Source organism: Sorex araneus, chromosome 1, assembly GCF_027595985.1.
Source record: "Sorex araneus isolate mSorAra2 chromosome 1, mSorAra2.pri, whole genome shotgun sequence".
Lineage (NCBI taxonomy): Eukaryota > Metazoa > Chordata > Mammalia > Eulipotyphla > Soricidae > Sorex > Sorex araneus.
This window is the reverse complement of record NC_073302.1, coordinates 157984801-157999173: the sequence shown is the minus strand read 5'-3', so window position 1 is coordinate 157999173 and position 14373 is coordinate 157984801. Positions and strand designations below refer to the sequence as shown.

The following is a 14373-nucleotide window of genomic DNA, read 5'->3' as shown; positions in this document are numbered from 1 at the left end:
CCAGGGCCTAGATTTGACCTTCAGATAAGGACAATGCTTTGGAGATGAGCACAGTGAGATGAACTGGGTTCCTGTAATACTACCAGCCTGTTTGCTCAGTTCAGAATCCGCCAGGGCAGCCGAGGGATGAGGTGAGATCTTGCCCTTTCTCCTGTCTGTTTTCTCCAGTGCTCAACAGTTGCAGCAAGGTTTCTTCAGTCAGAATATTAGGAAAACTCCATCTACTTGACAAGTGCTAATTCTCCTTCAAATTATCCTGCATAACAACAGCTCAATACAACCTCAGACTTAATACCTCATGTTAGATACAACAATTTCACAAATTATTTCCTATGGAAGTATTTTTTTTCATTCCATTAGCTATTTAATGGTAACAAGCAATATACAATAAATTATCGTGTGCCTGCTATGGGGGCAGACTTGAAGGGTGGTTGGGAAAATGAAGACGTGGTGGAGGGAATGTGACAGTGGTGATGGGATTGGTGTTGGAATATTGAAAGCCTGTAACAGATTTGTAAATCACAGTGTTTAAATAAAGTCAGAAAAAAAAATTAGCCCGCCAAACAATTGACTGCAGAGAGGGCAGGGCATTTTCCTTGCACCTGTCCAACCCTGGTTCAATTCCCAGTACTCCGTATTGTCCCTAAGCTCTGCCAGGAGTAACCCCCCAAGCACAGATTCAGGAGTAAAATCCTGAGTACTAAGCCGGGGGTGGCCCAAAACAAAATTAAAAAACAACAACAACAACAGCCAAATCAACCAATTGATTGCAGTGATCCTGGACACACAGAAAAGTCTTAGTTTACAAATGCAAAATTTCATCTCAGACTGTTCAGGAGCTCAGCCAGGGTCAAGATCCAGTGATGGCCAAATCAGGCCTTTCCCCCCCTGGCTTTTCTCAGTCCATATTCTGTTCAAGCTGAGAGTCACTAATGGGAGAATAGGACTCTTTGAGAGGTAGTGAGTTCTCTACGTCTGGAAATAACCAAACATGGGCTCTAGAAAGACAGAGGGTTGTCCTTATTACTTTCTTGAACTTCATGCAGTATTTTGCTGCTTTAGTATCTGCAACATTGCTTCTTCCAAACTTTTCCCACTCTGAACTTGAGAAGTCCAGGCAGAGTTGAAAGAGTCCATCACTATGAAGAAGACAAGGCAGAATGTGAAGTCAAATGAAGAAACTACTTTGAGGTCTGAGAATTCAAGAATGGTGAAGTTTGATCTGCATAACAGCATAACCCACATCTGCCCCAGCAAGTGGCAGGCCACAGCACAAAGCACTCCATCAGAACCAAAAGCTGGCAGGCTGGCAAAGAACCCAGGTATAGACAATCTGCTTCCCATAATAACAAAGGGTTTTTCCAGCTCTCTCTCACTTACACACACATATACATGGATGTATGCACTCATATGCACGCATGCACGTGCACGCACACACACACCAGCACAACACACACACAAACGCACACACATACACACAATAAAGAAATAGATAAATCCTGTGCAGCACAGAAACGAGAGTGGAATTTATATTACCTCACATCAGACAGCACTTTACAGTGTAATCCATTTTGCCCTCCTGACAGGTGTGAGGAAGACAGCACAGGAATTACTGTTCATGCCCCTTAGAGGAGAGGTGTAGGGAGCCATTTTACAAGCCCGGCTCTTATCCTCTAGTCAAGCGGAAGCTTACTTGGGATTCCTGTAACAAGGTCACCACTGCTGACCTTACTGATCTTATCAGTTCACCATTCATCTCTCACTAGCCAACACCCATGCCTGATCTGCATTTTACTATTGTTCCTATGGGGGTCCAAGCATGCATACCACCCCCTCCCACCAAGAGGTATAAATATTGTAACTGCTGTGAATAAACTCTCTCTCTCTCTCTTTCTCTCCTCCTCCTTCTGGCTCTGCGTCTGTTCATTCGGTGGCATCCCCTCCTTAGCTCCACGAAGGGTCCTCCCTGCGGGACAGGATGGGACCCCACAGAGAGGCATGTCAGTGAAGCTTAGAGAGGTTTTAGTACCAGTTTGGGGTTGCCCAGCATGGAGAAGTAGGCTCAGAGTAAGAGATCTAACCTAGACTTTTGTTTGTTTTCTTTTCCCAACTGCCTTTCTTGGAAGAAATCAAGTGAGACAGTGCCCACCGTTACTGAGTAGGAGTACTCTTCTTGAGCAGGCCCTGACATGTGCCATGGGCCTAATGTGAATGATACATGGTGTGACAGCTAACAGGGATGATTTCACAACCTCTCATGAGTTGACACCGACAACAAGACCGTTGTTTCTCCCTTTTGGCTCTGCCCTGTCCTAATTTCTAGGCACTAAAAGAGATAAAGAAATGATCCTCTGACTAGATTTCACGGACTCAAGTCTATAAGGATTATAAGGATTATTATAAGGATTCAGAGGGGCATCTGTAATCAACTCACTACTTAAACTTCCATAAACGATGTTACTCAAGTGGAAAGAAATTTTATTAATTTACTTCATTATTGTTTGGGAGCATCACCCCTGGTGATGCTCAAGGCTTACTCCTGCCTCTATTCTCAGGGATCACTCCTGGCAGGCTCAGGGGACCACATGGAGTGCCAGGGACTGAACCTAGGTCAGCTGTGTGCAGGGCAAATGCCTTACCCACCGAATTATCACTCTGCTCTAAGTCGTATTCATTTATTCCTTCTGTGGATGGATATTAACACAGATCTCTGTTAGATACAAATAATATGGTATCTTTGATCACATTTTCCACAGTGGTAAAAATAATTGGTTTTATAGGTTGGATCTACAAAATAAAAACTGACACTTAAAGAGAAAAAATGGGGCCTGGGGAGGGTAGAAATTAGAATCAAACAAAAAAGAAAAGTGAAACGAAATTTTTTTGTTTTAAAATAAAACTTTATTTTATTGGAAGTAATCTCTCTATTGCAATACTTTTTTCAGTTAAGAATTCAAAAATAACTCAATCATTCTTGCCCTTCATCTTGTCTCATATACTCCTGTGTGGATCCATAATCATACACACTTCAAAATAATAGATTTTTTCCTGTGAACTGGTCAGAATTTTTAGGTTTCATTTGTTTTTAAGTAGTATTTTGAGATATCCAAAATTAAACCAACAGTAATGGGACTTCACATAAGAACCACTTGAAATTATTGCAACACTAATTTAAAATTTCTTCTTTAAATTCCTTCCGAGAAACACTAAGGAAAAGTGAGTACAAACTATTTCATTCCTGAATCTGTTACTCTGGTGGCTTAAGTAAGAGATCTGTCCCTTTAGCAAAATAGGTTGTCTAAGTAATAACAAAAGGCATTTCCTAAAAGCCCCAAGATAATTTCATTGACAGTACAAAATGTGGGCATTCATCTGCAAACATGACATTGCATTTTACTTCTGACTTTTGGGGCTAATTTTATAGTAAATGTTTGCAACTTGGCTTTTAGAGGCTACCTCCCAGTCACTCTTAGAAGTGGGCTCATGTAATGGGATCTAGGCAGACACAGCCAGGGGCAGACACGTCAGTGACCTGCATAAAGTTGGTGAGGCAAAAAAGCATGAGAGCTTCCATGACAAGAAAACACACCACACATTGCTCTTGGGGACTTTTAAATGCAATTGAATAAAAGTTTTATTTATTTATTTATTTATCTTAGAGAAAAGTGCATTTGTGCCCCTACAGAGACAGTGCACATCATCAAAGGAACTTCCTCAAAGTCAAGTTTCTGCTCTCACAACCCTAGTTCCAGGCCCCAAGCACTCAGAAAGAGAAATTCCTGGGAACTCACCACAAAATGCAAAAATCAAAGGTCAGCGTAGTCATTGATAGTGCCCATGGATGACTACTGGGGTTGGGGTGAGGGTGCACCTGCTTCCAATCTTCTATGGGAAATAGGCACGAAACCATTGCCACTAGCTGAGGGAAACCTGCCTTCCCAGAAGGGAATGACATCTGGAATTTCTTGGGTTCCTGCTTCCAGGATAAGCTATGCTCTCTTGCTCTCGGAGACGAAGGACTCCAATACAGACTTGAACGCGACCACCTTTCTCCGTGTGCTCCTTTGCCTGAAACTGCTGTGCATGTGGTCCTTACACCGACTGATGCTGATTTGAGATCACCTTCTAAGACGTTGTACTGGAGACAAGAAAGTTAACCTATACAAGCCTTGTCTTCTCCCAGACCTTGAGGTGCTTGGGGAAACTGACATCGATCAGCTTAAATCTTTCATTTCTGAACACTGGGAATTCAATGGCAAGCTATGCCTTGTTAGGATCCAAGTAACCCATGCTTGTTATCATGCAGCAAGATGTAGCAACCTCTGATTTGAAACGAAAAAGAACAAGCAAACTTAAAAAAAAAAAAGAAAGAAAACACCTATTAGTCACCCCTGGGGCTCAGTGCTACACTGTTGGCCAACATGAACTTTTGAAAATATTTTTTGGGAACAACCTTCAGATAGAATAAATATGTTTTTGGATATCTTTGATATTGCACTATGTACAGAGATGGTCCTTATCATGCAGGAGAAAAGAACATTCCCCACTTTTGTGATCCATGATCAAAGCCAGTGCTGCCACTGGGTCTACTGAGCCAGTGAGTTGAATTTATCAGTCAGCCATTAGCTTGAACAAAATAGTTAAAGTGCAAAGAAAGAGGGAAAGCAACCAACTATAGAACAATATTTTCATTGTTGGCAACAATATATTTCATGCCTTAAAGAGAAAATGTCCCGTGCAATAGACACAGGTATCGCTCTCGTTTTTTTTCTCTTCTTTCTTGTAAAGCAGAAATCTCCCTGAGAAGAGAAGAGGGAGGTAAATAAGAGATAGCCCTATTACTTCAACAACTGATGATTCTGGGGAAAGCAGCGCCAACACCTCCCCCTGACCTGGGGGAGCAGGGTGAACCCCTGCATTTGGTTCTGGCATACGAGTTGTTGAGTGGTTGGGCCCATTTCCCATATACTTACACAATATTTACACTCCAAAATATCCCCAAATTCTCTAGAAACAAAGATGGTTGGGGGAGAACTGTCTACCAACAGCACATGGCAGCGTGGGCTTTAAAAAGAAAATCCTACAAAACAGCTTTTTTTTTTTTTAAAAAAAAAAAAAGACCACCAGTATTAATAGTGTTCCTAAAAACGGTTTGTATAAATCAGAATAGACTCTCACATTACTATGGGTGGGGGTGGGGTGGGGAAACAAGCATAGCAAAGTGCAGAGATGATTTGTAAGTAGATCTGTTCAACTTAGCACTGAAGCCCCCTCTTCCCCACAGTGTGGCGTGACTTTCTGTCTGAATCCACAGTTTTGTCGGTACAGTCACAGGCTGGAATCATTCCAGACACAGGCTCCTGAGTTAAGGAAGGAAACTTTACATACTAATCCTTGCCTTTCATCGCATCTACTCGGTCCAGTTGTTTAAAGACTGAAAAGGCAGTTTCAGAACATGCCATTCCTCCAATGTAAATATTTAGAATGCACTGGAAACCATGCAACATGCTGTAGGCTGGAATTGCTTCTGTGTCGGCCCAACCCCCAAAGCTGCTGCTGCTGTTCTCTGAAACTTAGAACAAAGGAATGTTTGTAAATCTTAGAAGGAGCTTGGTTCTCAGAGTGCCCAGGTCGGCAACAGGCCATCCCAGGTCTTCGTGAAACCTTGCCCCAGGTTCTGTTTGAACAGAATCTGGAGCAGAGTCTGAAATGTATCTTCTTTTCCACTTCATCCAAGTGGTTACTGGCATGTCCCACTTTACATTCCCCTGTGCAAAAATGGTGCCATCGGCTTTTCTCCATATCCGTCTTTCCACCTCCCCACCCTAGTCTGAAGTACTTGTCTTTGACCCCAAACAGCTGGGCTTCCCTGACTGCAGACAATTTCAGTCTGAATTGATGTCTTTGGTGAACAAAGGAGGCTGGCTTCACCTCTCCTATTCCTCGCCGCACCACGGGAGACATGGCATGCACGTTCTGTCTGTCCCACTCTCCAGGAAAATCCTGTGCACTCAAGACCTGGGTCAGCTCTTCAAGCAGGGAGCCGGGGTTCAATTTTTAGTGACAGGGCATAGAGCGTATCTTCATCCATGATGAGGGCTTTGTCCAGCAAGTACTGAGTGACCTGTGGGACAAAGGGAAATCTGATTTTCTAATTGCTTCAGAATGTTGGTCCATACCTGCTCCACAAGGTTTCTGATGACTTCAGTACTTTTTCATCCTGAAAACATTTTATGTTAATTTTTAAAGCATCATAATATAATGTCATTTTAATTTTTTTACTTTTTGGTCTTTTGGGTCACACCTAGAGATGCTCAGGGGTTACTCCTGGCTCCGCATTCAGAAATAACTCCTGGTGGTGCTTGAGGGATGATATGGGATGCCAGGGATCGAACCCGGGTTGGCCACGTGCAAGGCAAACACCCTACCTGCTGTGCTATCACTCCGGCCCCTATAATCTCATTTTTAAAAGGTCAGATCTCTCTAGTCCTCCTTCATATTCACCCAGGCACTTACCTTAAGAGGTATCACTACTCTAAATTGATTTTATTCCCTAGATGTACTCACAGAAATTATTTCCCTTTATATAATTTCAGTAACCACAAGTCTCACAATGGAGATGTTACTGGTGCCTGCTGGAGCAAATTGATGAGCAACGGGATGACAGTGACAGTGACAGTATATAATTTCAAGTGGTGTCATATTGTAAACTATATTCTGTTTTCCTCTCTTCATTTTAAGTTATGGAGAGCTCCCATGTTAGCCCATAGAGCTCCAATGACTGGACAGACTTAGTAGTGTGCTACAGGACTGGATTCACATTACAGGGGAAAAGAGGCTTGTCTTGCATGTGGTCTGTTAAGGTGTGGCCTAAATTCACTCTCTCCCTAAAAACTACTGTCATATGCTATAGTTTATTTAGCTACTTCATATTGATGAGTATTTGGCTGCTGTTAATATTTCACTATTATACAATAGCACTGTAGCACTGTCATCCCATTGTTCATCGACTTGCTCAAGCAGGCACCAGTAACGTCTCCACTGTGAGACTTGTTATTCTTTTTGGCATAGAGAATATGCCACGGATAGCTTTCCAGGCTCTGCCATGCGGGTGAGATACTCTCGGTAGCTCGCTGGGCTCTCCGAGAGGGGTGGAGGAATCAAAACTGGGTCGGCTGCGTGCAAGGCAAACGCCCTATCTGCTGTGCTATTGCTCCAGCCCAGTGATGTGGCTCAGAGGTAGATTTCAGGCCTTAACTGCCTGAGGCCTGAGTTCAATCCCTGGTACTGACCCCTATACAATATTATAGCAAAATTTTCCTAATACACAGACACCAGAAATGATGCTAGAAATGAAAATATTGGGAATCGAAGAGTTAGTACAATGAGTAAGGTGCTTGCCTTATACATGGCTGACCCAGGTTCAATCACTGGCCTCTCATATTGGTCTCAGAGCCCAGTAGGAGTAAGCCCTGAGCACAGAGCCAGGAGGAAGCCCTGAGCACTGTCATGTTTGGCCCCCAAACAAAATCACAAACCAAGTAAAAACAAAGAAATGAAAATATTGGGGTCTGAGATAATTTATGAAAGTAGTTCTCGGGTTTTATTTATATGTAGCTAAAATAAGTAAAAGGCATAGTACAGGGGCCGGAGTGATAGCACAGCGGGTAGGGCATTTGCCTTGCACGCGGCCAACCTGGATTTAATCCCCGGGATCCCATACGGTTCCCCAAACACTGCCAGTAGTAATTCCTGAGTGCAGAGCTGAGAGTAACACCTGAGCAACGCGGAGTGTGATCCAATAAGCAAAGCAAAAAAAAAAAAAAGTGTATTGCCTTGTACATGGCTGACTCAGGTTCAGTCACTGGCACTGCATATGGTTCCCAGAGCCCCTATAGGAGTAAGCCCTGAGCACAGAGCCAGGAGTAATCCCTGAGCATAGTCTATTGACAAATGCATACCCCATGATAACAGATTATATAGATACATCTCGCCCCAGAGAACAAAATCCATTACCACAGAGAGTTCCCGTGGGCAGCTTCTCATTCAGCCTGATCACAGAGCAATCACTGTTCTGATTCCTAACACCACAGATCAGTTTTAGCTCCTCAAGAATGTCACAGAAATAGAATCCTGCTCTGTGTGTTCTTTTTCGGTCTAGCTCCTTTCACTCACCATGTATTGGAATTCATTCATTTCGGATAGGTTGCTTATCCTATCTTATAGCTGATATACTGTACAGACACTCCACAATTTGATTATATATTCATCCGCTCATAGACACTGGGCCAATTTTGGGTTATTATTAAGAAATGGTGGCATGGGGACATGGCTCAAAGGACCCAAACACATACTTTCCACATGGAATGCCCAGCTTCAATCCCCAGCAATCTAAAGCTCCCAGAGCACTGGCAGAAGCTACCCAAGCAACAGTCCAGGGGTAGCTCTGAGAACCACCTGTGGGTGTGACCCCAAATAAAACCACTACAGCAATAACAAAAACAAATGCAATAACCATTTTAGTTTATCATTTCATATTATTTATTTTATTATTATTGGGGGAACACCCAGTGCTGCTCAGGGCTTACTCTTGGCTTTGCACTCGGAGATCACTTCTGGCAAGCTTGGGGAATGAACCCGGGTGCTGGGGATGAACCCGGGTCGGCTGTACAACCTGCTGTACAGTCAGGCTGGCCCTGGGAGGACCTTTCTAAACAAAACTTTTAATGGGCATGTTTCCATTTCTCCTAGGGATAGGAGATATTCATGGATCATAATATATATGTATATTTGACATTTTAAGAAATTAATATTGTTGTATCATGTTACTCCAATTACCAGTGTATTGTAGTTGATATATATATATATACATACATTTATTTATCTCTACCAATGTATTATGGCAGTTCCAATTGCTTAGTAATATTTTTAACTATGTAAAGAGACCTCCTAAACTGCTGTTCTGTGTTATTCCACATTCTAATTAACACTTGAGACAATCATATTTTATTTTATTTTGTTTCTTAAATGTAACTTTTTAAATATGTTGGAATATGAGCAGTATATGCCTTTAAAATTTCTATAATAAGACAAAAATGGGAATTTTTAAGAAAACATTTTCTGGGGGCTGGAGCAATAGCACAGCGAGTAGGGCATTTGCCTTGCACGCGGCCGACCAGGGTTCGATTCCCAGCATCCCATATGGTCCCCTGAGCACCACCAGGGGTAATTCCTGAGTAGAGAGCCAGGAATAAGCTCTGTGCATCGTCAGGTGTGACCCAAAAAGAAGAAAAAAAATTTTCTATTTTTTTACACCCTCCTCCTACCTACGTCTCAGATAGCCTTAGTTATATTATCAGAGCCCACTGGCTTGTCTTTTGTTTTATCTTTTCATCAGTTTTTATCATTTTATATTACACATATAGTTGAAATAATCGAACACTCACCTTTTTCCTTCTGACTTATTTCACCTCACTAATCCCCTTGACTGTCTTCCTAGACTTGCAGCAAATAGTAAAATTTTATCCTTTTTGTAGTTGAATATCATCCCTTTGTTTAAATGTACTGAGTTATTTAAATCAAAATTTAATTTTTTGTATGATTGATAAAAATAGTTCCCTTTGCAATGTGTCTTCTTACAGTAAAGCTAACCACTTTTCAAGTATTAATAGGCCATTTTTGTTTCTTCTTTTGTGAATGACCTATTTAGAGCCTTGCCTTTATTCTTTTGCATTGTTTATGATTTTTTTAAATAGAGTTAATAGAAAGATGTATTCTCTTTACTTATGTTGCAAATATTCTCTCCTAGCATGATGATTATGTTTTTATATTTTAAACAATTATCCCCTGTGATAGTGAATTTTGATATACAACAAATTTTATTGTTTATCTTTCATAATCTTTAAATTCTGTTCTCTAAGGTCTTCTAAAACCAACAATAAAAATTTCCTCCTTCCTTCCTTCCTTCCTTCCTTCCTTCCTTCCTTCCTTCCTTCCTTCCTTCCTTCCTTCCTTCCTTCCTTCCTTCCTTCCTTCCTTCCTTCCTCCCTCACTCCCTCCTTTCCTTCCCTCATTCTTTCCTTCTTCACTTCCTCCCTTCCACACTTTCTGACTTGCCAAAGATCACAAAGATCACAAAGATCTTGTGAGTCAGTTTTTGGTATTACTGAACAATTTATTTTGTTTCGAATTCATTGATTTCCAGTTTAAAACTCTTTCTTTTTAAGCACACCACATTACCTTTGGTTGATGGTCTATTCGATAGGAAGTCTGCTGGAACTGACGTATCTCTCTGATGATGTGTGATATCTAAAAGAGAAGCAACAAAATCAAAACGAAGGTCTCTCCCTATCCTGCAGCGCATTCTCTGTGCCCTTTTTGGACTTGCCATTACTTCCTCAGGGAGGGAGCTAGACCTGCAGTTATTCTTGCTACTCACACATTTCTTACCTTTCAGTGAATGCATAATGTTAACAGGATTCACAATTGGGAAGAGCTTACACTGGGAGACCTCAGGTTTTTCCTTTTGGGGCAGTTATTGTCCACAGCCTCCTTACTTCTAACTCTTCTCAGAATCCGGTTGTCCAACAACTGCCTTCAGTTCCTCTCTATATTTGATCTGTCTTTAAATGTCATCCCTGAGGCTAGATTTTCCACCCGTTTTGCTCAGACTGCAAGCTTGAAATGGCCTTGTCCAAACTCCCCTCCATTGACCAATATTAAGTATTAGACTCCACATCCCTCATCTCACCAACTGGAGATTGAAAAGTTAACAGTGACATCCTGGACTTAATTCCTCCCAAAGGCACTGAAGTCATCGAAATGGGCTGATATAAAATTTCCACTTACCATTCTCATCTTGGAGAAATTGACAAGACCTTCCTCAGTAAAATTTGGTGTTCCTTCTTCAATAAATGCCAGGTCTGTCAGGTACATGCCCAGGTACGGGACAGCTGGGGGGTTGCAACTGTAAGGAAAAGAGTCACTGTTCTTGGATGCATTCACACCAGAGCACTGGTCTCTAATACACTCACACCAAAGCAGGCTTCCCACCCCAGTTAAAACATAAAGCAACTTTGCTATGTTTGGCCTAAAGAATAAAGTCATTTGTGGAGTATAAAATAACATCACATGAGGCTGACATCCATGGACAGTAGATACAAGGGCCAGAGGGATTGCCCCATAGCTGGAAGACTGTTTCATGAGAGGAGGGGAGAAGGCAGATGGAATAGAGAAGGGATCTCTAAGAAAATAATGGCTAGCGAAACCAGTTGGGATGGGAGATGCGTGCCGAAAGTAGATAATGGACCAAACACAATGACCTCTCAGTGTCTGTGTTGCAAGCTATAATGCCCAAAAGTAGAGAGAGAGAGTATGGGAAATATTGTCTACCATGGAGGCAGGGGAGGGTGGGAAAGGGGGAGTATACCCGGGATATTGGTGGTGGGGAATGTGCACTGTTGGAGGGATGGGTGTTTGATCATTGTGACATTGTAACCCAAACATGAAAGCTTGGAACTATCTCACGGTGATTCAATAAAATTTTTTAAAAAATTAAAAAAAGAATAAAGTCATTTTATTCTATTTCCCCAAATCCAATCATGATAGGCAGTTTTAAAGACATCTCATAATAGAATTAATATAAAAGACAGCTTGCACTTTGATAATGTGTTTGAGAAAATTGCATGTTCCACCAACAGGAGATGTTAGAGATAAATATAGAACAAATGTAGCAGGACTCATAAAAATGGCTACATTTATCTAAAAGCTAAAAATCAGTGTAGGAAAAGCCTGATGCCATGGCCTTGCTGTGGTACACGTATTAGGCCTTAAAGAACTGGCTGGGGAAAAGCAATGTGATAAGAGCTTGCAAAATTTTTTTTTCTGTTCGAATATCTACATATTTTAGAAATTTAGAAAGTGAAGGGTTAACACCACACCAAGTGAAGGTTAAGTACCCCATATGGTTCCCTGAGCCTCAGGGAGTGATATTTGAGTCAGAGTCAGCAGTAAGCCCTGAGTACTGCTAGGTGTGGCCTAAAAACCAGAAACTAAAATGAAGAAAGGAAGAAAGAAAGGAAGGAAGGAAGAAGGGAGGAAGGAAGAAAGGAAGGAAAGAGGAAGGAAGGAAGGAAGGAAGGAAGGAAGGAAGGAAGGAAGGAAGGAAGGAAGGAAGGAAGGAAGGAAGGAAGGAAGGAAGGAAGGAAGGAAGGAAGGAAGGAAGGAAAGGGCAAGTCAAGAAAACCTAGATGTTGGAAGTGGTTTCTCTTCCTTTTTTTTTCAAAGCAAAGTGGATGTAGGCCATTATTTGTATAGCAATTAAATTATTTAAATTCATTTCTTATCTTGAATAATTTAATAATTAAGAGGACTTACTTTTTAAGGGTCTCTCTGAGATTTTTAAATCTTCCTTCAGATGAAACTGTCTTCTGAAGCTTGTCCATTAGAGCTTTTGTCTATGGGAGGGAAAAGAAAACAAAGCCTATGTCCTAAGAGGAGACCTAGGACTTGAAAAAAGAGTTGGCAAAACACACTTAAATCTCTTTTACACTAACAGATGTCAGCACCTTTGCCACTGTTGTGATATGACTGTGTGATGTAATCTAACTTTGCAAATGCAGAGTTGACACATTAGGTTTATGTATGGTATTTGAGAAAAAGGTATGGAGGGGTTTTCCTTTGGAAAAGTTTTTCTGTCTTGAAAACATGTGTCCTCCTTTCTCCCTTGTCACCCTTTTCGAAGTAAATTTATTCCAGTAAAAAATGAAAGAAGAGACTGGAGAAGAGATGATGACTATACTACTCAATTATCCAAAATGAGAAAAAAAAAGTACAGAAAAAAAATACCAGAGAATCTCAACTGAAAAGCACATGTTGAAGGACTCAAAGGAGAGGTTTTGCTCAGTCAGTTTTCATGAGATCTTTTTTAGTGCTAATATCCTAGTCATCAAAGCACATATTAGGCTGCTTTGCCAAATATATCAACCAATATTCTTCCCTCCAAGTCATTTATCTTATCATCATCATCAACTTGTTGGAAAAGTACAACTACAGTTTCCAGGAAATACAATTTTTGACATTGGGCTGAAGTTTCTTCCATGGATACTGGAGGAGGGATAGACTGGTCTTTGGACAGATGGCTACAAACCAGGCCAAGATGACACGGAAGCACTAGGGGTGCAGACAGCTTCCAGCAGCCCCAAGAATGCTTCCCAGGTGCTGAAGCAATAGCAGAGCAGGTAGGGCATTTGTCTTGCAGGCAGCCAACCTGGGTTCAATTCCCAGCATCTTATATGGTCCCCCGAGCACCACCAGGAGTAACTCCTGAGTGCAGAGTCAGGAGTCACCCCTGTGCATCGCCGGGTGTGACCCAAAAGAATGCTTCCCAGCACTCTTAGAGAAAGCCAGGAGAGATGGCAGAAGGAAACTGATTTCATCTGAATCTTAAAAATGACAGGTATCAAAATGTAAGTCTACTGAAAAGAAAACAAAGAAAGTGATATTTCTGTCATTCGGCCAAAACCAAAAACTTACAGGAGTGAAGAAGAATCAAGTAAAGGCTGAGGCCCTTGGCCTTGGTTTCTGGTCCTAGGGCATTTTCACCCTTTATGTTGGAGGAGAAAGGAAGAAGGAATGGAGCTGGGGTTCCACTGTGTTCACCTGGACTCAGTGGGCCTCTCTACAAAATGCAGGAGACCATGTGATTGTCAGCCATGTTGTCGTGGGTGTCTCCTGCAATGTTCTAATGGGTGTTTTGATTTTCTTTTCTTTACTAAATTAGCCATTTTGAAATGCACACACGGAATCAATTAAGTGGTAGGAACCCAGTAATTTGCCCATGTTGGCACCTTTCTTTGGCAGCTGAACTGCTTATTCCAGTTAATGATTTCCTAATGTGTAATATTTCTCTTGGCTCTAATGTCCCAATCCACCCCCTTCTCACCACCATGTGCTCTGCTCTGGGGCCTGCTGGTGCTCACCTGCTTGGACACTTTGGCCCAAGTTTTCTTCAGCCTGTAGATGGCACTTCTATTTAAGGCTGAGGTGATCTCCAGCACGCCATTATAGTTGTGCAGGCATCTGCAAATGTCGGCAACAGCCACCCACTTCTCAATGGCATTGGCACGGGAGCTAATGTCAGCGTAATTCATGATCTGGGAGGCCACCAGGTTACTCATCTGAAACAAGGAGAAAACCCAAAGAGATGGCTGAGAGCCATAGCTGCTCATTCGGGCACAAGAACAGGCTGTGGCCATCACAGTCCCTTTTAGACACATTTAGACCAGACTAAGGGCTGGAATAAGAGCACAAGCTAATGAGCAGCTGTTCATCCAGAGTGAAGAGAGGGGCTGTTAGGAATCAGCTGCCTGGAGG

General features: G+C 41.9%; 1 protein-coding gene across 1 annotated transcript in view; it reads right to left on the bottom strand.

The window, feature by feature from the left end:
- Positions 1 to 3599: 3599 nt before the first annotated feature.
- Positions 3600 to 14373, bottom strand: part of RASGRF2 (Ras protein specific guanine nucleotide releasing factor 2) — a 265637-nt gene continuing 254863 nt past the window's right edge. The window contains exons 23-27 of the mRNA XM_004613156.2: positions 13980 to 14177; positions 12376 to 12455; positions 10849 to 10966; positions 10240 to 10308; positions 3600 to 6124 (exon numbers count right to left, since the gene is read on the bottom strand). Coding sequence (XP_004613213.2) covers positions 6032 to 6124; positions 10240 to 10308; positions 10849 to 10966; positions 12376 to 12455; positions 13980 to 14177 — 558 coding nt within the window. The 3' untranslated portion in view covers positions 3600 to 6031. The remainder of the gene's footprint in view (positions 6125 to 10239; positions 10309 to 10848; positions 10967 to 12375; positions 12456 to 13979; positions 14178 to 14373) is intronic.